Raw genomic sequence first — 23,441 nt, forward strand, 5'->3', positions numbered from 1 at the left:
AGATGTTATCTGCCTGACTCTGGACACCACCATCAATCTCTCCTGTCCATTGTTCTTTGTCTGGAATCACACCTACATCACATGATACATGGCCTTAACAACATGTATATGAGATAAGAGCTCAGGTCTGTCAAAGTTTAGTTATGTTGTCCTAATGTGGGGAATCAAGCTGACTGCTTTTGTAACGTTACCCAACTAGTTCCATCTTCTCTCAGCTACTAAATGCCAGTCTGGCAAACTTTTATGAGCTCACAAAGAGCAAGTATCAGTGGAAATAAAATGCACAAGCTAAACTGTATCTATCACAGCAAGCAATAATTTAATTGATATGAAGTAATAGCCATGTCTTATCAAAATTGCTGAACTTATTGTAAGCTTTCACCTTTTACTGTAATAATACAAAACATCACTTACAATGTTTCAAAGCATACAAATACATATCAAATTCAAATGTCTTAAAACCCATTACGGTTTGCTCTCCATAAACAATGTTCTTCTTACTGATGCTAAAACACATCAGTAAAGTCAATGCTTTATTTTTCCCTTAATGGAACATATTATTTCAAAATGTTAAGTTAACTACTAAGACTCAACTTAGTTTATTTATTTTTTTACATGGCAAAATAACACTTTCTCTTCATGTTTTGACTGTATTATTTTTGAACATCAATCACCAATCTCTTACATTTTCAGGAATCATTCAAAATTCAACAGCAATGCTTTTAACAGATTTAGGCAGACAAAACAGTATAGCTGAACATGTAATGTAGGTCTTTCCACTGGTTACCTGCTAGGTGAAGAGTGGAGCTGATGATTTCAAACAACTTTTGAAGGCAAAGAGAGGTCTAGCCCCAAGCTATACAGCACATCTTAAAGTTCTCTGAGAATTTGCCTGCAGCCTTAGTTTCAAGCTGTGGCAAATGTTTCTGCGTTTTAGGCCAAAGATGATCAAGTATTTAAGGGAATAGTTTTGATTTTTGGAAGTGAGGTTTTGTGGAGTTGCTCTCTGCATCAGTTTCTAGCTTGTACTCCATACTACTCTCAGTGACCAGAGTTTGAAGAAACAGAAAAAATTTCACTTGGAGACTTTCACTTGGGAGACAAGATGACAGCTGGTCAGAGTGAGGCAGGTCTAAAACACATTCTAAAACATCTATGTTGCCATGTCTCTGTTGTTTTTTTAAGGAAATATTATAAAACCTAGACAGTTATTCAGTTATTCGTTTGGACAACAGCAACAGTAGTGACTTAGTCTGGTCACCTGAGCAAAATAATGAGCAAATGCAACAGGTTTTCCAACTTGTAAATGCAATGCAGTTAAGTTGGAAATAAGAATTTAAAGATTTCTGAGAAGCAAATTAATCATATCAGCTTCAATAGGTGGCACAAGGTTTAAAAAGTAGTTAAGAAACAAATCTGAAACTTTCCCCAAAATTCTAAAAAAAATTCAAAAGAGTAAAAGAAAAAAGAAGAAATAGAAAGTATTGAGGAACACCTGGATTGTATGACAGTATGATTGGTGCATAATTAATAATAACTTGAATTTGGTTCAATTACAAGAGTGCAAATTTCCACCCGTCCCTAGCAGAGATTAAGAGGGTCCTTTAGAAGACACTTTGGGCCTGAGCCAACAAGCAGAACCCAAACATGGCAAGTGGAGCGAGCAGAAATTAATTACCATCACAAGCCACAATTGTTTAACCTTGGAAAACATTAGATTAATATTGCAGATATTTTTAGTCATATAAGAGCAGAAAATGTTAAGGAGATGGAAAAAATGAATAGTAAGTCAAAAGATATTTACAGAAACGTCATAAAGCAAAATCACAAAAATTGTTTTCTTTAATTTTTTAACTTTAATAAACCTTTACATTTTCTGAAAATGTGGCCGTCTTCAGCACATAAACAATAATCCACAAAGAAATAAAGCTTCCGATATGGAAATCAAACTGACTAAGAGCCAACCAAGTCCATCAAAAATCCAAAGTTTGTAATCTGTACATAGTGCGGTCTATAAGAAATGTCGACCACACGATTCAATCTTCCTATTTTTGTATCCTGTCTATTTTGGTCTGTCACATAAAAATAGGCTTTTAACAACCCAGCCCGGCATTAATTATTGCCACTTATGCACTAAATTACTGAATAAAGCTGCAAATATTGATTGATCAGACAGCAGATATTTGTCAGCGAATATGGATAGCAGACTCGCACATGGCAAAGAGTGACTCCGTCTTTCAATCACTGTCAGAAAGCAGTGCAGCAGTGCTGCACTGATTGAGCCCCATCGTACCACACTCATTCTCTTGCTATGCCTCCTAAAGTAATCAGTTCTTACACACAGGAAGCAAATATTCATTAGTGACTTATTCATATTCAAAAGCTGCCTTGTAAAAGCAACAAAGGAGCAGAATTGTCACTGACAAGTGCCTAACAATGTTTCTGTGACGTGCTGTGTGAGCTATGAACAATTGTGATAATCTTCTATTATCTTATCAAGTAAGAGTTGCTTTGAGGTAATCTGAACGACCAGCTAGATTCCTTAACATTCAACTGTTAAGTTAATCTAAAACAGATTTTTTTTTTTTTTTTTTTTACATGGAACCTAAAAATATTAAGAATTAATATTTGGGGGTGTACTCTAGGCTTTTGGCCCTTAAAACTAGTCAGATAAAATTTAAAAAATGAGAGAGAAAGATGGGCTGCAAAGTTAATAATTAGTTAGTTCTCCGCTCAAATAAATTCTGTCCAACCTCACCAGATTTTAATCAAAGGCTGAAAATAGTAGCTGATTGTAATCTGCACTCAGAAGTCACCAGGGGTGTTTGAAGAGCCCGACAAGCCTGCAAGTGGAGCTAATTCGATTAAGTGCCGGCAGTACCTGGAGGGGACGGATCTGTATCTCCCTCTTTTTTATTTATGAGATTAAGTTGTGCTTGTTATTCCAATATAAATAATCAAGCCATCAGAAATGATACTCTTTTTTCAACTTGTATCTTTTCTCCTATGCATCCAAAAAATAAAAAATATTTGGTGGATAAACTTTGTGAGATTAATACAATTAATAACTAATTCTACCAAATCTAGGAAAACCTCTTGAAATTTCTAAAATGTAAAACATTTTACATAAATATATATTTTTTTAAATAATAAAATGAAAAAGTTCAGATGAAAAATACAGCACAAACAGATCCTTTGGAACTTCCTGTTAGCACTCTTATATTTTCCAAAAATATCCTAAATTTAATAAACTCTGAAAAGCTATAAGTGCAGACATCAGTAAATTATTTTAATATTTAAAATAGAGAAAAAGAATATGACTTGTTCTGCTTTGTTCCAGATCGTACTTAGATATAACCATGTTTCTTTCAATCTGATGTGATATTCTGCCATTCAACAGAGCCTTTAAAGAAAAGCAGAGAGCCATTTAGAAAGCCCCACAGAAAGCAAAATAAATAATAGTTAAGAGGCTCTTTGGTTGAGCTGCTTGAATAATATACTTTGGGTTTTACAGTGTTAGCTGTCAGAGTTTTAAATAAGACAAATGCAAAAGCAGTGGGCAAACCTAAAATGCTGTTTTCTTTCTGTAGCAGGCTGCATAAGGAGCTACAAGTTGGATATACTTGGCCTTAAACACATATTTGTACCATTTTCACATTTTATGTCATTACAACCTGAAACGTCAGTGTATTATATTGCAAAGTGTTGTGATACACCATCGCAAAGTAGTGCACAGCTGGCTGAAGTGGAAGGAATCTGTTATTTTGTAAGGAGGTCTAGTATTTTTTTTAAGCTAAATATCCATCTCAGTACAGTGCAAGTTTGTTTTTTGTAGTTTATCCGTCTTTGCATCATTGCTCCGGCCAGCTTCGTTGTCTTTGCAGAAGAAAAACAAGAACAAATCGATTTTGAAACAAAGTGACACTTTGTTACAATAATGCAAAGAAAAAGCTTAAATATATTTGAACTACAGGAGAATGTGCTGTTCAAAACTGCAACTAAAATGTTTTGGACATTGCAATCACAAAAGCCATTTAAAGAAACCACTTTGAATTTCATTCTCGAGAAATTTTTGAGAAGATTTAATTAATATCTAGACAGTTCACAATTGACTGATGTCACTGAATATTTGTTCTAATTACAATCTTAGCAGCAATGAACTAGGTAACCTGTGAGAAATAAGTTACACATACTCCATATTTAAATTTTAGCAAAATTAAATAACACTTAACTGCAGTCTTTCAAAATCATGAATAAATTGTCTTTATCTGACAGTTTAATTTATTACATCTGGTACTTAATTATGTTGTGTGCTACTTTGCTGCTAAAATGTAGTTTAAGTATAATCTGCTTAGTTACTGTAATTGTACAACAAAAAATAGAACAATTTAAATATTGATAAAAAAAATTAAGCACTTTCCAAAAAATATAAATGTACAAATTATAAAAAAAAAAAAAAAACATATTAAGAAAACTTACTAGTGCCAGTTACTATGCACCTCTTGGCTACTTTTCTGAAGGGGATTGAATACAAAACACACACCAGCCCATTATCCTGACTTTGAGGTATATATATATATATAAAAAAATATATTGTATATATATAGATTTTTTTTTTTTATTGTGTAACCTTTTGTACTTTTATGTCAAAAGCAAGGAGCAATTTGTGGTGGCCTATTACATAAAATGCAAATAAACCACATTGATGATTTTGGTTGCAGCATGAAAAAAATGTGAAAATGGCAATGAGGTATAAATACTTTTTGCAAAGAAAACCACTGTGTATGGTTTTTCTAAGCGTGTATACACTGTCTGGGTTTAAGATAATGAATATTGACAAATAGTGTCAAGCAGCATGAACATGCATTTAGTTTCTGTTGTTTAAAGCCAAAAGACAGATAGTTTGAAAGATACTGTTGGGTCAAACTTCCTGTCCACTAGGATTTTCCATGTGAGGGGGCTTACCTCCCCTCTCAAGGGGCTTTCCACCACCCACAATAGAGGAAACGTGAAAGGCCTGGCACTTGATGTGACATAAGAAACCCTCAGAGCAATCCCTTATACTGCTCTCGCCACTTCTTTCCCTTTCGTCCTCTTCTGAGGAATCCATTTCATATCAGAGAGCCACAGAGCTGCGTGAAGCCAACCAGTACTTAGGTCACAGTGTACCACATTAAATTTAGACTCCTTTAACGCTCTCCAATAATGCATCTGGAGTAGTTCCGGTCAAAACTATTCAAATTTTTCCTATCTAAGATTCAAACTTCTGTAAATGGGCCACAGATCTAAGCCTTCAATCACCACTGGAGATTTCAAATCAAATCTGGTGTCTGTCACAAGCTGAAATTTCCTCGCCAGCCCCAGTTAAGTCACTGGTGATTCAAACTCCAAAATAAACCATCCCAGTGGAATAAAACTTTGTCACTGATGTCAGTTAAGTTTCTTGAGTTTGTTTAATTAGAACTGCCTGTTAGAGGTTGCACACTAGTTTGTTCAAGCTTCACCTAAAATAAATCCAAAGAAATTTTCTCGTTAAAGTTTGAGTAAGGGTATAATTCTATCAGACTGGTGTTCGTATATATAATATGTTGCAAAGGTATCTATAAAAACGTTTAGTATGAAAGAGTCTGGCAGGAAGTGTTGTGTGAAATGAACGAACATGAATGGTTTTCAAAATTTGCTACAAATCAAACTTGGAAAAATGCTGTATGCCTTTGTACTCACAGCCTACTGTTGACCAACTTTACACATTCAGAGGTTAGAGGTGTGCCTCTATTCAAAGTAGCTTATGTTCAGCCAGATTGTGTCTTGAGAGCATTAGAACAATTTTCAAGACTTGCAAAATAGTCTCAAGTGTAGAGTGACTGAGCCATTACAACATGAATGTTCCTTGATCTTAACCATTTAATTAAAGGTGTGGCTTAACGAGTAAGATTATTAGTGTCAAGTGTCAAGTCTTTACCGTTCTCTGACAGTTTTGCTTCCACCATCCTTGCAGCTTGATGGGCAGTGTGCGTTTTCCAGAATTCATAGCATTTTGCTTGTAGGCCAAATAGTTCTGTTTTGTTCTCATCTGACCAGAGCACATTCTTTCACATTTGCTGTGTTCTTGATACAAACAGGATTTCTTTTCTTTCAAAGGTCGCTGTCTTCTTTTCCCTCCTGCCTCAATGTACGCAGCTAATAGCTGCCCTGTCCACAGACTTTTCCACCTGAGCTGTGGACCTCTGAATCTCCTCTCAAGTAACAATTGTTTTCTTGAATGTTTCTCTGACTAATGCTCTGCTCAACCAGCCAGTCACTTTAGGTGGCCCCCAGGGGGCCAAGAAAAGGGGTTTTGTCATCCATCACTGTTGCTTGCGGATGTTGCTTGTTCATCAAATTTATGGGTGTACCAGAAATGCAACAGAAAGGTTCCGGTTTGGGACTTTTGTATGTAAAAATGAAAAATACATGCAAAAATGTTTGTATTAAAAATTTTAGCACTATGTAATTAATTAATTAAAATTAATGTGTTAAAGTCCCAGCCCTATTCATAACACTTTTGTTTAATAATGTTCCCTAACACTAGTGAATAACTTTTGAGGATTTTGTAAATTGACTACATTTACAGAAATTACACACTGGAGAACTATTTAAAAGTTAGATAATTTATTTGTGTTGATCTATCACAAATCCTAACAAAAATCAACCAAAGTGAGAAGAGTCAAATTGTGACAAAAAATCTTTATAGACTTTTGCAAGGTAGTTTATAATGAAACAGACAACAAATGGCTTTGTAGTAAAGCAGCAAAAAATCCCACATTCCAAACATGGCCTGATTAAAAGCACCCGGATGTCATTTGAATGTTAATAAATTAAGTTTCTGCATCACATTACACAAGACATAAATAATGGAAATTTTGACAAATTATATATTAAAGGAAACAGTCACATGTTATTTGATAAAATTGGTCTAAAAGTTTATAGAATCCCTCATGGGTCAAATACAGAACTCAAACAATTGTTTCTTGCAGAAGGTAAGCAACAACATGTTAGTGCGAAGTGTAAAAAGCATAACATACTCTACATGTTTTAGTATTTTTATGAGTCAAGGGCGACCAGTTAAATTTTTCTAAAGCATTTTGTTCATTTCATGAAGTCTTTTCATACGGCTTCCCTTGTACCAAACACTTTAACAATTCCCACATCGTAACTCATTGAATAGATTTCAATCTCCTAGCATGAGAGAAAGATCAAATGCTCTCCTCTCAATAATAGATAAAAAAAAAAGTGTTAAACTCCCGCCTGTTCCTCCAGGGGCCAACCCTCTAATGTTAAACCAAAATAAAAGTTGCCTGACTAACCTAACTGAAAAAAAAACATACTCATTCCTGACTTTCCCAGCCTCAATGCTTGAGGTCAAAAGTTTATTTTCAGGCAAAGTTGAATGCGACTAAAAGGTATTTCTGGTAAAGCAAATCATACATTTGCTTTACTAGACCCATTTTCCTATTTTTAAGGCACTACACCTTTATCAATAGCTTGTAAAATATGTTACACTAAAAGCACATTTTAACCAAGTAGCAAATGTAATTAATATATATTACATATTAATTTTCCCAGTGTTTTAGATTATGCATTTCTGATGCATTGTGCATTTCGAGTTCTTCTTACATCATGTTTCTTTATTAAGAGACGAAGAAAACAGTGTCGTTAAATCCGTTTGAAATACACGTGTTTCAATATTTTCTGAAATCATGAGTCAATCAATATAAATATTCCCAATTTAACCGATTTTATGGAGACAGCTCACCATCACAGCTGTCTCCATAAAATCGACCAATATTTGCAGAAATGTGATCTCACTGAAATGCTGTAGGGTAAAATGAAATGGGTTGAACATCTCAACCAGATGTTTGACTATGAGTGGGGCAGATTTTCTTGAGGGGTGGCTACAAAAGACGTCTCACAGAAGTAATTTCAAACAAAATAGCTATTAGAAGGTATTGTATTTTTACAACTTCCTTAGGCAATAAACATTTTTGTAAAATGATTTTGCTTAAGTAAATCAAAGTTTATTTCCGGTGTTTAAATGTAATGAATATTAATTTGTGTTTTCTTGCCCAAGAATTTCTAACTGTACATGTGACAGACAAGCTCTAATTACCAATTATAAATACATAACTAAAGAAACCAGTCAATTTTCAATTTATATCCATAAATTCATAGTAAAATTATATAAATCTAACCGTGAGGAAAATATCTTAACTGGTGGATTTTATATGTGAGGAGCAGGCTGCATACATTGGTGCTTATGTTTTTTTTTTCTGACTAAGCGTCAAGGAACGCAACTTTTAAACATGTTGCATTGATTGCTACACAAAAGTTCAGGCATGTGAATAGTTCATTTAGAATCATCACATACAAAAGGTGACCTAATCAATCACCAAAAAATATTATATGAAACATTTCAGCCTATTTATTCATGCTTGCAAGTTCACAATTTACAAAGTACAGTTAAAAACTGCTAAATGAAAATTTTACAAGATGTTAGATATTACATTCTCCTCTCTTAAGACAAGAGGAACCAACAGAATTGTACATTTAATAGGATAATGTGTATATGTCTTTGTAGCAAAAAAACGTATTGCTACTTATCTACTAAAGTTTCAATCACATGAGACACAGATAAATTTGGTACATTAAAAATGTTATTTGACCTTTGAAACCCATAAACAAGGAGACGTTACGTCAAAGTTTAAATGAGGAGCAGCTGTAACCATTTATGAAGCAGCACTGTGTGTCAGAGAAGACAAAGGATGACGGTTATAACATTTAAGAGTCTGACTGGTACAAACAAAAGGAAGCTGATGAAGTTATGACTTGATTTGCTTTTAAGAATCGAAAACACAGGAGGATGGAAACTTAATTTAAGCTTTAACCTAGCACATAATGAAACTTTAAATCCCGGATCTATCCGAGCTGTACATGTAGCTTCCATCCAAAAACAAGAGAGTCCAAATTTCCAGAATTTGAGAATGCCACGGCCAAAGAAACACTACTGTCCACCTCAGTGGCATGCAGCCTCTATGCCAATACCCTACTATGATTTTGTGTGAAAGAACTACAAAAACCCTTCAAAGTCCTTGTTGCTTATCCAAATCGTGTCCACAACATCTAAATAAAAAATAAGCTGAGAGCTCTAATTTTGCATCCCCAAAATAAGACTGCAGGATAAAGTCTGGTAAAGCGATTATTAAAAAGGAGAAATAATATTTTTATACTGCAGCATCAGGTGTTATTTTCATACTATGAATCCAATTCCCAAAACATCTTTCCTTTTTTTTTTTTTTATTCCAGGCAGGCAAAAACACTTGACAGAATTTAAAACAGTAGCAAATGGCATAATCAGAAGACAGCAGGTACCTCATGCAAATTTTTTTTTACTAAATCTATAAATATATCAGTGGGCCAAACAAAAACTAACTGCTGCTAAAAAACATGACTATCTATTTGAATACCTTTAAAAGAAACCTATTTACTTCCTTATTAAGTATACAACTGCACACAAATGCTAAATTTCAGCACTGTGTTTAACACAAACTCCCACTAAATTAACATCTAGACACCAGAGCTACAGCCTAATCTTTGGGTGTATATCAGTTGTTAAATGATCAAACAGGCAGTTTCACATCTTTACACAGAGTATTACCTTTTACAATCAACTTAAAAATGTATTCATGAAAGTCTAAGGTGGTGTGCCTGAAAAGGTTTGGACATCGAGCCTAGAACTGTAGCCCCAAAAAATATTTTACAAGTCCTGCATATTTCCATGCTGTCCTACATTTGACACCTCTTTTTCCAAAAACTGCAGTAATTTCCTACTATTAGAACATTGTAACAATGAATCATGGGTAAGTAAATACAAAAAGCCCTTGCTACCTTATTTTGGAAACAAATCCCATCTAAACTAGATGCTGATGTTGGTTTAGTCAGCTACTAACTATTTTTATTTGCCATGTGGTGTCCTGCAGAAAACAGGCTCGTATGTTTGTATTTACTGTGTTGGGAATAAATGTATCAACTTACTAAAAGCTAGGAAAAATAGTAGAGCTTGTGGTTGAGAATTTTAAGAATTTAAGCTTCTATGTAACGTTAGCAGATTAAGTGTTAGTTCTAACACAAGCATGCTACACGAGTTTCTTAACACGGAGGTTGCCAATGAACAACACTTCTTAGCTGTGATGGTCAGGCAAGAGGTACATGCCTTTGAAAATGAATATTAAATTCATTTTAAAAGTTTATGTTTTGCTTTAACAAATTTAGCAGTGCTAATACTAAAGTCAAACTTGGTTGCAAACTGAGCGTTTTAAACTTGAGGTAGTTGTTGCTATTACAATTTGCCTTTAGCTGTTTTTTGTGAGGGAAAAGTCCTACATACAATAAGTAGATACAATACAATATATTTTTAGATGCAACAGATTTAAAAGGTTTATTCTGCTTTTAGTCACAATCTTAAAGCAAAAGTTAAACTAGCTGACAAATGTCTTAATACCAGTAAACAACATGTATTAGCTGTGGCTGCCAGGGATAAGGTTTACATGCCATCTTCATTTAAAAAGCTCATATTCTGCTTCAACTATATTCAGCTAAAGCCAAACTCGCTCGCAAGCTGAGCTTCCAAACCATAAAGCAGCTGTTGCCATAAACAGTCCATAGCTGGTTGCTTCAGAGCAAGATAAAATTATTCTAACGATGCCACATCTTTAGAATAAAATTTTTAAAGCGTGTCAATAATGCCGCATACCTTCGTCACAACTCATTCCTCTTTTTTCCCCCTTTTTAGCAGAAAGGGTAGACCGACTGGGCAAAATGATCTCAACAGTTAGATGAGCCCATTTAAAAAGAAAAGGTTGGAATTCTTTGCCAAAAGTGGTAGCGACAAAAAAAAGAAGAAGAAAAGAAACGAAGAAAAACTGACTTGACTTCATCAAAATTAAATGAGTACATGTTAAACTAATTAGGACATTTTAGCAGGCACATTTGACTTTTTGAAGTTTTCAAAAAGTTTTGCCAACACTTATTTGAAGCAATCTCCTGCTCAAGGTAGCCATCATACACCCTTAGTCTTTGTAAAAAGGGAAAGATAAACTTTTAGTGAGATGAGAAAAATATTTCCATAGTGCAGAGATTGTCTCACTCATTTTTTTCTCCCCATTCAGCATTACATAACACACCAAAGGCGTTCTTTTTTCCTTGTCTTTCTCTTTCCCAGACGCACTTTAATCCTGTGCATAAAAGGGTGGGGTGAATATGGGTCAGCAGGTTAGGAGTGTCTCAAAGTCAAACTTGTGAAAGAAGAAATCAATCCAGGAAGCTTCCAAACTACCTGTCTTGACCTCTCTATTACATAAGCGCTCAGGCAGCGCGCGCCAGCCCACAAAGTTCCACAGTTTCGCCTTTAAGAGGTGTATTAATAAGCGCTAAAAGTGGAGACCCTTTTTTTTTTTATCTTTAAATTAAGCAACCGTGGTGATAGGAGCTGAGGAGTGGGTGAACACTATTCTTTAAGCGTGAACAAGATCCGCGATCCTGATGATGATTCCTGCTCTCGGTTGCGCGCCTCTGTTTATGGCTAAACCTGTTACATAACCAGCTTACATTCCACATTCACCATATCACATTCTAAATATACCCCTCGCGCGCAGCACCGGAGGAGAGTGTACGCATGCAAAGCCCGACGTTCAATGAAATAATTGTCCCACCTACACCGCTCGCTTTAGCACAATGTGAACTCTGCTTGTTGGGAATCAGCAGAGAAATCCTTATTTCTTTGAACTTGGCCGAGCCCGGTTAGTCTGTATACTGGAGACAGTGGAGAGGGGGTGTGGTTAAACATACTGTCTTGTACTGTACAACATGGACGGGACGTGATGGATAAATCATGTAAGAAGAACCAGACTTTTCATATGAGGGGCTTGTTCCGCCTTATTGCTAAATAGTATTAGGTTACAAATAATAACAACAGTAATATTAATATTAATAATAGTAAAAATATATATATGTAAAGCACCTTTCGGTTTGCAACAGTATATAATCCAGCTGCCGGGGCGCCTTTTTTTTTTGCACATTGGAACAGCCTAAATCAGTGAAAACCCAGCGAGACGACGTTGCGTGAGGCACTGGCGGAGGACACGTCCCTACGACCAAACAGAACGGGACTGATCGATAAACTAACCCACAGTTTCCCCAAAGTTCACTTTCGACACTTTGACAAAATAGCGCCGGAGCGGGCAGGTTGGCCTGTGTGGGCATGGGGGGCAGCTCCTGTTAGTGGGGTCTGAGTTCCTGGATAATTGATTAATCTTGCAGTCGGAGTAAATGTGACATCTGTGACCGTATCACCCCCCATGATTTTGGCTGTCAGTGGAGCAGCGCACACATACATACACCAACCAACGCGCTAATTACAATCAAACTGGTCAAATACCCCTGCTTGCATATAAATATATATATATTTTTTTTAAAAAAAGCTACGGGTGAATTAAAACAGGGTGCAGTTATTTAGGAGGTTGTGCGATTTGATTTATTTTGAAGTTGGATTAAAATGTGCCTCGATCGGTCCGTGTTCCTCACCCGCCGAAACTGTCAAATTGCTGCTTGCTTACCTCTGTTGGTGCTTGAGCAGGTCTGCTTTCGAACCGGGGCTGGATGGTCCGCTTTCCGGAGCGTCTCCAGGTTTACCGGGGTTTCCCTGACCGGGGTAGCCGGCTCCGAGGCGCTGTTGCCCGGGTCGCTCGCTGGATCTGGAGGGGACTCCATGTTGATTTTTTCCTCTCCTTTTCTCGGCTTCACTGTCAAACTAATGCTAATGCTTCAAACTAATTCTCTGCGATCTTGTGAGCTCCGACACTACGTCCTGCTATCTAATTTAGACTAGAAGTAAGAAATGAGAAATGCGAGTCTGTCTGGTGGTGGGTGTGTAGGTTTGATTGTCCACTAGCAGCGCTAGTGAGAGCTCCAGTCATGCAAGCTTAAGAGGGAGAGGTTGTCAATAGCAGAAGAATAGATGGTAGGCCTGAAAGTAATCCAAGCTGATCGACCCTGTGTAGTTTTACATGAGAACTGGGGTAATTTAATGCAACGCAGCCTTCACCAAAGAATGCATGCATTTAGATATTAAATCAATCAAGAGATGATACTTTTTTGCTTGCTTGCACTACACAGTCCTCTTACGTTTGAAACTTAAAGTTGCTCCAAACTATCACAAAACATCATTACAGAATTATTGCAAGATTAAAAACATTCACTTTAAACATTACACTGTATGTCAAGCTACAACATCCGTGATGTTTTGCAAAACCTACTCTGTAAATCATTTATTAGTTCTATCTTTGTATTTCTTGTCAAAGCTTTTGTAGCTAGGAACATCTTATCTGCAAAATTAGCCAAAAGCTGCAGAGGTGCATGAAATATTCACTGGAAATTCCTTTAGTTGGCATTGCCTTTGCAGGCTGAGGCTCACTACAGCAGTCTGCAGGCTTCTTTCTTTCAGACATGAAACTGCCCATCCTAATGCAAAAGTATTCAAACGGGACTAGTCAGTAGTCAGTTCATTATTTTTCATCAAAAATCACCATCATCTTAATCTCCAACATCCCCCTGTGGGAGGAGCGGACTGCATATATGAGTAGTCTGCAGGAGCTGATGAAAGAACTCTTCCCCCTTACTCACAGAATAACATGCGGGTCTCCGCTCTGCCTGATAAAAGAGAGAGCTGACAGCGCTTTGGAGAGAATGCGTTTTAAGATACAATGCTGTCTGTGGCTGCCATCAAACGTCACTCTAGGAAACGGAATTCATGCACCGCTTGTTGCGCAGAAAAAAAGAAAAAGAAAAAAAAAACCTGCAAGCACCATGCTTTCTGCATGTGATCAGCGGAACCACGCCTCTTGAAAGCAAGGCACGTGGACTTTGACATGGTCCTGCCCTTCAAGCAGACTGCTCACACAAGTCATAAAAGTGACGAAGCCAAAAGCTTTATCCCCTTCAAGACGAATTTTAAACAGCTGCTTTAATGGCGTGTTTAAGAGAAGAAGTTAACTTCTCCTTGGTTTATGGTTAAAAAAAAAAGAATCTATTGAGTATCTCACTTGTGAATAAGCAGTCGTCTTTCAAACACAGTTATTTGCTCATCACAAATTAATTGTCTCTGAATTTTCATACAACAAAATTTTTACCTCCAACCCATTTGAATTTTCATAAAATTTATTTCCAATTTGTACCTTTGGATTTCTGGTTTTGTTTGGAGTAAACCAAATATCCTGCTGATGAACACATACAATTCAATTCAATTGAATTTTACTCAGAAAATTCACAAATGCTTCTATTTTACTTCTACTCAGAAATAATTAGTATTTCTGAGTAAAAGTTATAACAAATAAAAAATACACCACTACCTTTAAAAATAGCCTATTCTTAGCTTGAAAAGTAGTTACATTTTATCCAGTTATGAAAATTTTGCTTGGGTCACACTCCACTATAAAATAATTTTAAAAACCCTCCAAAACACTCAATTCTAATAAAATGTTACTGAAATAGTAAGCTAATGAACTTTAAAATCTATATGCTAACCTTAAATTTCTAATAATTTTGGGAATAAAAGCAGTGCTGTAACTTCTTAAAGCTGAATACAGGATTTATAAAAGTATTGCAATGTAACCCTGACATACTCAGCTAAGATTCACTGTTTATTTTCAAGCACTGGTTCGAGATTAAGAGAGTCCTCTTTATAGCAAGTTTGCCTTTAGCATTTACTCATCCAGTTAAAGCTGCTGGATGCTTAAATTTTGCTTAAAATCTATTTAAACAGGATGGTATGTAAACCTGTTCCCTTTACACAACTAAATGTCTTGCTCATTGGCAATGACTGCCCTCACATTTAAAAGGCATCAACTTGCTAACAATTTTGACAGTAGCACTCTCTAAATACTCAAAGCTGGAAACAAACTTAAATTCATAACACTTTCCACACCACAAGTCTTACGATAGTTTTTAAATTTTGCTAAGTTTTATATATTCGCTGATTATACAACCCATAAACATATCAGTCCTACTGTTCTCTGCTGGACACAGCAGACTATGAATGAACTTGGCAGCTGACTGAACCAACATCTTCACTCAAATTCTTATGTAAAATGCTTTCGTAGGATTTGTTGGAAACCATAGAGGTACATTCACACGATTCACACACCTAGAAGAGTTCTTCTAATCATAAAGTCTCAGTGGATGTTTGTATCTTTTTTTATACAGGCAGAAGAGGAGGCAACAACTACCTCAGTGTTAACCCTCTGGTGCATAAGTGGGTCCTTTTGGACCTGGTGGGGTAATCTTTTTGCAATATCTTTGCAATGAAAAATTTTTATCACTTCATATTCCAAGTATTCCTCAACAAACATGTTATTGATATCATGCAATTCAAATTTTTTATTTACCTTTTACACATTTTAAGAAATAGCATGTTTTATATTACTACCCCATTCTTCCATAAATTACCTGCATTCATTTCCTATGGAATTTAATGGGAATCTTTGTTTTTTACCAGCTGTGACTGTCAGGAACACATTTTTTTGTGAACCACACACACTGAGTCCTAAGTCTCACCCCTGAATAATAATATTTTACACAGCAAGAACTTTTACATATATTTATAATCTTTATTTTTACCTCACAAATGTGTGTGGGTGGGTGTGCACGTGTGTGTGGGGGGGGGGGGGGTGGATGAATAAATGCACATACACACATACACTCACATGCATGATGCAGACAGCACAATAGAATACAATGTTAGCTAGGTTGGTTAGCTAGCAAGTTTTAAGAAACGTGCTCTTTCTATCCCCTTCTCCCCCCCTCTCCCTGCCCACACACACACATGCACACACACATAATGGACACTGACATTGTTCCAACATTGTTGTTGTAAAATTGCTGTTGTTGTCATTTCGTTTTAAAAATGTTCCACAAATCGTCACAAATGTTCTACAATTTCTTCCAAAAATGCTTAAAAAAGTGAAAAATGAAAATATTTCAAACATGAAATAATACTTGTGTGAAATAAACCACAGCAGAAAGTATCATACTAAACATTATTTTGAATCAAAATGACAAAAGTAACATAAAACATGGTTTTTTTTTCATTGATTTAAACACGGATCCAAAATGACCCACTCATGGAAGACTGTATAGTCAATATGTCATGCATCAGAGGGTTAAGAAGTTTTGTATTTAGAGTTAGAATTTGATCATATTTTTGAACTATTATGCCTATTCAAAATGGAAACAAACATTTGGACAAAATGTTCCCACCCTTCAAAAATTGTCTTTTGACAACTTGACAATTGTACCCAGTCTTTCACCATCGGTTAAAAAACAGGGTAAATCCGAGACAGGTCACCAGTCCATTGCAATAATTGTAGGCCATTATTGCTACTACTCAGTAAAATCATTCAGAGTTTGAATTAAAGGTAAACCCTAAAATATAGTTAGTGACATTATGAATGAAACACACATATTGGGAGGATATGCATATGGTGATGTTTACCCTGAAGCATCGGCTACATTCATTTAGCATTTTAACTAAGGACAACAGTGATGATTCAAAGTACTGTGAAAAATTGTTATTGTCAGATTAAGTATGGGTGATCAAGCAGATGAAAAATGAAAGTGACAGGTGTATTAGCAATAGAAAAAGGCTCTCTTTCTCTGTGCCCCAAATTTGAATGCTCATCACTAACACCCTGGCTTCACCTCCAACCTCTATGAACATGTCAACAGCATAATAAAACCTCTGAAATATGACATTTGGTTTTGGTTTGTCACACCAACAGAAGGAGTGACTCCCCTCTGATCACCCTTTTCAAAATTTCAGCAAATGTTCAGAAGGAGTGGATGAATGTCTTTCATCACGAGTGGATGAAATGTGTAAGCAGCACACTTGAGAGTAAACTAACAAAAGTAATCCTCCTTATGAAGATCTTGTCACATCCATTCCTAGGAATGATGGCCATTTTATTTTCCAATGTTGCTTAAGTTTATTGAGGTATGTTATCATTCATTTCCCATGGTTCTGCAGGAGCCTCCAGTGAGTTTGGTGTTATCTAGCAACTTGATTCTTTGTCTCTGTTGTAGATTTGATTGTTTGCTTGGGCGTACTACAGTATATTAAATGATAATTCTGTCAGACAGATAGCCTCCTACTTTAATCCAGAATAACTTGCTATAAAGATACTTCTGTATCAGTGTCTGGAAAGTATCAGAGTCCTGTGACTGATAGCCTAATCATCAAACCCCATCACTGTGTCTTTAGTTGTTTAATAGTGGTGTTAGAAATTAAGTCCAACATCTCTGCTTTGGTCTTCTCTGTGCAAAGTGCATTATTATAGCAGTCTTGGGGTCTGCCCAGCTGCAACTACTCAGACTCAAGCGTATGTTAAAGAAAACTGACTGTCTGCTGGTAATAGTTCCAAACAAGCCATATGTTTTTAGTCTCTCTCTAGTTCATTAATTTAAAAATGTAACAGTCTAAAGGAGGCCTCCAAAATCTGAGATATACAGTATGTGGGGAGTTTATTCCAGTTCCTCTATTTAAGGCCTCTAAGAGACCGCATGGTGAATATACATGGGTGATTTGTTTCTTAAAAGTTTAGCTGTTGTGCTCAATATTTTTATGTTTCTCGCTGTCAGAATAAATTAATTGAATGGTATAAAATCCCTCCAATAAGTTCCTTTCTACATGATTTAGCTTATTTCTTTCCACTTGACATTGTGATAGCACACACTACATCAGAACAAACACATACAAAAAATTATAGTAAATGTATAGGCTCTCTTACTTGTTGATGACCAATCAATCAACATTTGCTACTAACCCTTGCAATTACGATGGAAGAATAAAAAATATGCTCTTTTTGCTAAGTTGTTACTGAACTTTTGCTGCTTTTTTGTCAAATACATGGCACCTAAAGTCACATTTTTAAAAAATACTTTTCTTTAAACATAGGAGAGTATAAATTACTTGTTACTTTTTAAATGTAGAACAAATGCAATATATCAAAAATGTCTTGTTTCTCTTGCATATTTAGTGAGTTTGTTCGGTTTGTTGTGACTACTGTCCAGGATCAAAGCTTCAACTAATCTGTTCATCCCAAGACAACAAATCCACTGAATCTTTGCAGAAAATACAGCACACTAAATAATATGAAATTTCAAAAGGAATCAGTTTTCATGTTTCCATTACAGCCCTTCTGCATGTAAGTCATCAAGATAATCATGATGTAACTTTTGGAGCTGTGCTGTGCTGAAGGCTGGCTTTTTGAAAGAAAGCCAGAATGAATATCTTACTGCCAAGTGAACAGGCCAACTTTCATTCCTTCTGCTCAGCTTCGGTTCCTCCAGATCTCCCTGACCTCCTGACTCACTGCAGTATGACAGCATGAACCCCAGATTCAAATGTATCGCCTGTTGCATGCTCAGCAACAAGGCTGGAAAAGTAAAACGTCGGTCAAAGTCATCTAAAAAATGGAAAAGTGAGCAGTGTCTTTGGTACCTGAAGTATTGAAAAGAACATGAAAAAATGTGTCCCTGCAGTAAGACGGTGATCAGATGAGACTAAAACTTAACTCTTTGGTATACATGCAAAATGATATGTGTGTGGGAAAAACTAAAAGAAGAGTGGGCAAATATTTTTGTCTGTGAACAATTTGCCCACAGACTAAAAGCTGGTAGAGACAAATGTGGAGATGAAGGCAATTTGATTCACTGCCTTTGGGAATATTCTGAGATTCAGAATTTTTGGATAAAATTTCACTTATCGTCGGTACTAAACTAAATCCCTGTCCTAGGTTGTGTACCTTAGGAATTTTTTTCACTCAAACTCAAATAAGCAAGGTTGATCAAAAGTCCATAATTTACTGTTTGGTGCAGGCTAAATATAGTATAGCCAAGTCCTGGAAATCTGTAACCAGACCTCAATTAAAAACTTGGATGTCTACATTATCAAGCTCTCTTGCCTTGGAGAAACTCACCTTTATAATTAAGGGTAAATATTGTGGGTTCAGAAAGATATGATAAAAGTTTTTGCTATTCTTGGAAAATATAAATACTCATAATAATGACTGACTGAATGTACTCTAGCTAATTTTGCTAGAGTACTTATGTTTTTATTCTTATAATGGCTCTAAGTCTGTTATCTTCATGTTAACTCCAAATGTACTCACTTGCTCGAAAAATGTACGAAACTGAAACACTGATGTCGGGATGCCTAGATTCGGGGAGGACGATGCCATCACCTCATATCTGGCTTGTGGACTGTGACTAAATCTCTTGGACTAAGTGTCAACATACACCCCTGAGATAGCAAACCTAAAGTACTTTGTCTCACTGCAATCAACTAATGTTTGTCACCTTGAGTGTTTAAGTTGTTAATGTGTTTTCTTTTGGTTTTGTTAGGTGTTTTGTGCTTCTGTGAGTTACTTGTCTGTGTGTCTCTTTTAAAATATAAAACAATAAACAGATTTTGGAAAAAAAAATAGCTGGTAGAGACACATTCTATAAGATGTGCAACCTTCATGACACTGAAAGGGTTTTCTAAAAAGTTTTAAAGTGAGTGGCTACATATGCACACCATACTTAATACACGCTTTAGATTTTTACTTGGAAAAAAAATGAAAGTCTGAAGATAATTCATTATTTTATTTCCCCCTAACTGTAAATTCCATTTAAGTTTGTGGTTGAAATGTGACAAAATGTGAATCAGTTTAAGGTTGTAGATTTACACAAGAATAAGTTTAGACATCATGCAGCATGCACAGATAAAGGCTCACTAAGCAGTACTATTTGATTCCATCCAAAAAGGCGCAAGGACAAGTCTGATAGTGCCACTTTAATTTTTGAGTTAAAATGAATTATGCTGCTGTCACATTGCCGAGAAGGCGACGGGGTAGGTTGTGTCGGATGCGAAGTGTGTAGAGTAAGCATGCCCGCCGTGATCAAATGATTGATTAGGCTGACACTGGCTCAGAGGTGTAACACTGCTCTATTTTTCTCCCTCATTATGTGAGGCTATATTTCAAATCAGGAGCGCACTAGAGGAAGACACCAGAGACACAAGACAGGACACCCTTCAAATAAGAAAAGTTTATCAGAAAACCGCCAAGGAGACTGAAGAGTTTCACTTCTAATCTTGTCATGGCTGTCATGGTAGAGCAGATAAAGGGTTGGCTGTGATTTGACAGAATTACCTATAGAAATAATAAAAAAAAAACAGATCTCTGTATAAGCACAGAATGATATGTATTTAATCCAAAAAATATATATATTCTAACTGTAATATTTAAAATTTTTGAATTCGGTGATTTTTATAAAACAACACACACATATTCAGAAAGTCACTTTTTTAAAGAAAGTGTTGCTTTACAAATTGGATTTCAGAACCCCAGAACCAGCAAGCACACAGTTTTTTGCATGCTTATGAGCAGTGCAGCGTGGCACAGTGTAATGAAACAGACATATTAATGGCTTTTCACTTATTCATGTGTCGAAAATGAAGAGGCTTAGCCACATTTTGAAATGGTTGACAGAATAAAGAGCCAACATTGGGGGAATGATTGTATTTATGATTTCAGCTTGACAGATGAATGTATCAAGAGAGTGAGTGAGTGACATGTTTCTGATGGTTCAAAGTGTTAAACGATGTGATGTATGGCAACATACAGGAGCAGTGGGGCTGCCGCTCTTCTGTGCTCCCGCTTTAGGAGTTGTGTCTCTTCACTGCTAGGAGAGGAGAGGCTAATCAACAGTCTTTGCCATTATTTCAGAAAAAAAAAATGGAAAAAGGAATACTGCATGCTGTATACAAACATCAAGCAAAAAAAGTGAAATATTTAACAGCAGAAAAGCTTATTGCAGGACAGGATTCTGCAGTCGCCTCACTCACAGTGCTGTGTCTTCCTCAGAGACAGCACCACTAGCACCACCTAGCAGTGAATTTGACCACAATATTTAACTGTGTCCACATTCAGCTTCAGATAACTAATATGTAGATAATAGAATAGAACCTTAAAAACAGAATAGAATAAAATAGAAAAAAATCTGAATAGAATGAAAAATAAAACATAAAAGACAAATCCTAAATTATATAAGAGAGTTATGTAAGTATAAGTAAATATCACCTTATGCAAAAATAAATAAATAAATATATATATAAGAATATGGAAAGATCTGTTGTTTAGAAAGAATACAGGAATACAAATGTAAACAGCAAAAAAGACAAATGATTAAATAAATAAATAAATACTGCACACAAATATATTCACATAGCTTGTCCATTATAGTGATTAAGCATTATGCAATGCAATAGATTATATTCTGCTTTCACTTTTTCAAAAAGTTGGCATTAAATCCGACATCTGCGCACAACGTTGGTAGTTGACCCTTTTGTTCCAATTTATAGAAAAACACATATGGACTGAAGAATTGGTCTCAAATTTTACTTACAGCACCAATCAATATCATACAGCTACATTATTTTAACAAAATGGAGTTGGAAAAACAAATGAAATTGATATTTGTTTTCCAGAAATTGCTTCATCGTCTGCTTCTTGTCCACTAAGGCATGACGAAAAGGAAGCTATAGCTGTCACACTGCATTGCTTCATGCCTCGTCAGCTGCAAGATCACGCACTAACGCAGTCTATGGTTGAACATAAACTATGACAGCAAGAACTCCAAAATAGTCAGCGGAGAATGAATTGTCTCGTAATAAAGAAGAAATAAAGATTGGCATGTTAAAGCGAGAGGCTTTCTGACTGAGCAAGAATTGACTCATGGCATGTACATGGAGTTCATACAACAGGGGACTGGAGTGATTTTCTCAGTTAAAAGTCAGGAGGTGAAAAATGGCGCGGTTATTTGTGCCTGACAGAAGTTAAGAGCTTTTCCCTGAGGCCCACAGCTTCCCAGCTGACCGCCAGGCAGCCTCCTCGTCTGGCGTCCGCTCACCTTGTAAGATCACTCGTCTGCACAGGCTCAGTGGCAGCCTGTGTCTAACATAAGAAGGTCCTTTTGTCATTCTTTTTGTAAGCCTAAGGATTTGTGCTTATTTTTATTTTTTTCATTTTTCCCTATGTGTAAGATGTACTACATATATATGTTCTCTTGTCTTTTTTTTCTAAGATAGAATACCCAGGCAGGTGCAATGGTTGGAACGTCAAGGTTACCTGTGTAATTAGATAGGAACATAATAGCTTCATGAATTTTCAGACTTATTAGAGGATCCAGTGTGGAATAAACAGCTCCCACAGGAATAGATCCAATGGGTGTCTGGGGAATGAAGATCTCCATTGGATAGGTTATGCTTCCTAGGTTCATTGGACACAAAACAATATGCATGGTGGAATTCTTAAGAGTATCACGAACACAGAAGAGTAAAGCCACGCAAGTAAATTAACCCGTTACTCAATTTTGACTATTCTTATTGCCTGATAACCCTTCCTGGCCATGTGATAAATCAGGCTAATAGCATGGAGGACTTAGCTGCCTTGCAGATTTGTGCCACAAAAGAGACAAAGTGAGATATTCTTCCACTTTAATGAATGGTTTTATTGACCTAATGACACAACAAATCCCATCCAAATCAAGTAACTCAGTCACCAAAAACAATTTTAAGGAGCAAACATAGTGGGTGGAAGTAAGGAACAGCAATAGTTTCAACAAGTTCATAACAAATAATAAGTGACAGTTTAAAAATAATGTATTCTGTACAAAAAATGTGATGGTATGTGAAAATTTAGCGTTTCTTTTTTTGCAAAAAATACATTTGTTGTAATGAAAGTATTTACCCAGACTTTCCCACATTAATTTTAACACAATAACATGAGAGAATAGCAAAGGAAAGCAATTGCTAATGATTAATCATTGCCAATCATTACCTTTAGGACACAACTGAAGTATTTGGAGAAAATAAAATCTCTTGTTGCACCCAGAAATGTATCTGCATGTACTCTGCCTATAATGACACCTTCTAATTGGAACTAAATAATTAACTAAATTGTAATTAATATGGTGGTTATATGCAACCAATTGTTCACACCACTTTTACAAACTGTTGTCTATTCATTAAATCATTTCTACCCCCTTCAGTTTAGTTTAGTCTTTTTATTTTTCCTTGAATGGAACATTAGATATTAAAGAACATAAGCAAATAAATGCATGACATTGTAGCCGAATTAATAACTTCACACAAAAAATAACAAACTCAAAAATCTTCTTTTTTCTTATATCTCATGTATTTTAGGTTTATTTATTGCTACATGACTAATTACAACAAAATCAGCTTTTTACCTAAACATGGAATTGGTAGTTTCTTCTATCAGATATATTAATTCTAAACTTGTACACTGGCT

The 23,441-nt window shown here is 35.9% G+C and overlaps 1 protein-coding gene across 3 annotated transcripts in view; it reads right to left on the bottom strand.

Annotated features, from left to right (window-relative positions):
• Positions 1–12,969, bottom strand: part of rora (RAR related orphan receptor A) — a 213,345-nt gene extending 200,376 nt beyond the window's left edge. For all 3 annotated transcript variants that reach the window (XR_002753997.1, XM_005798237.3, XM_023347275.1), the window contains exon 1: positions 12,651–12,969. Coding sequence is in view for 2 of the 3 variants with exons in the window: in XM_005798237.3 (XP_005798294.1) it covers positions 12,651–12,804 (154 nt within the window). In the remaining variant the exon portion in view is untranslated. The remainder of the gene's footprint in view (positions 1–12,650) is intronic.
• Between the last annotated feature and the right edge of the window lie 10,472 nt (positions 12,970–23,441).

Source organism: Xiphophorus maculatus, chromosome 2 (genome assembly GCF_002775205.1).
Source record: "Xiphophorus maculatus strain JP 163 A chromosome 2, X_maculatus-5.0-male, whole genome shotgun sequence".
In the NCBI taxonomy this organism is placed as follows: Eukaryota; Metazoa; Chordata; class Actinopteri; order Cyprinodontiformes; family Poeciliidae; genus Xiphophorus; species Xiphophorus maculatus.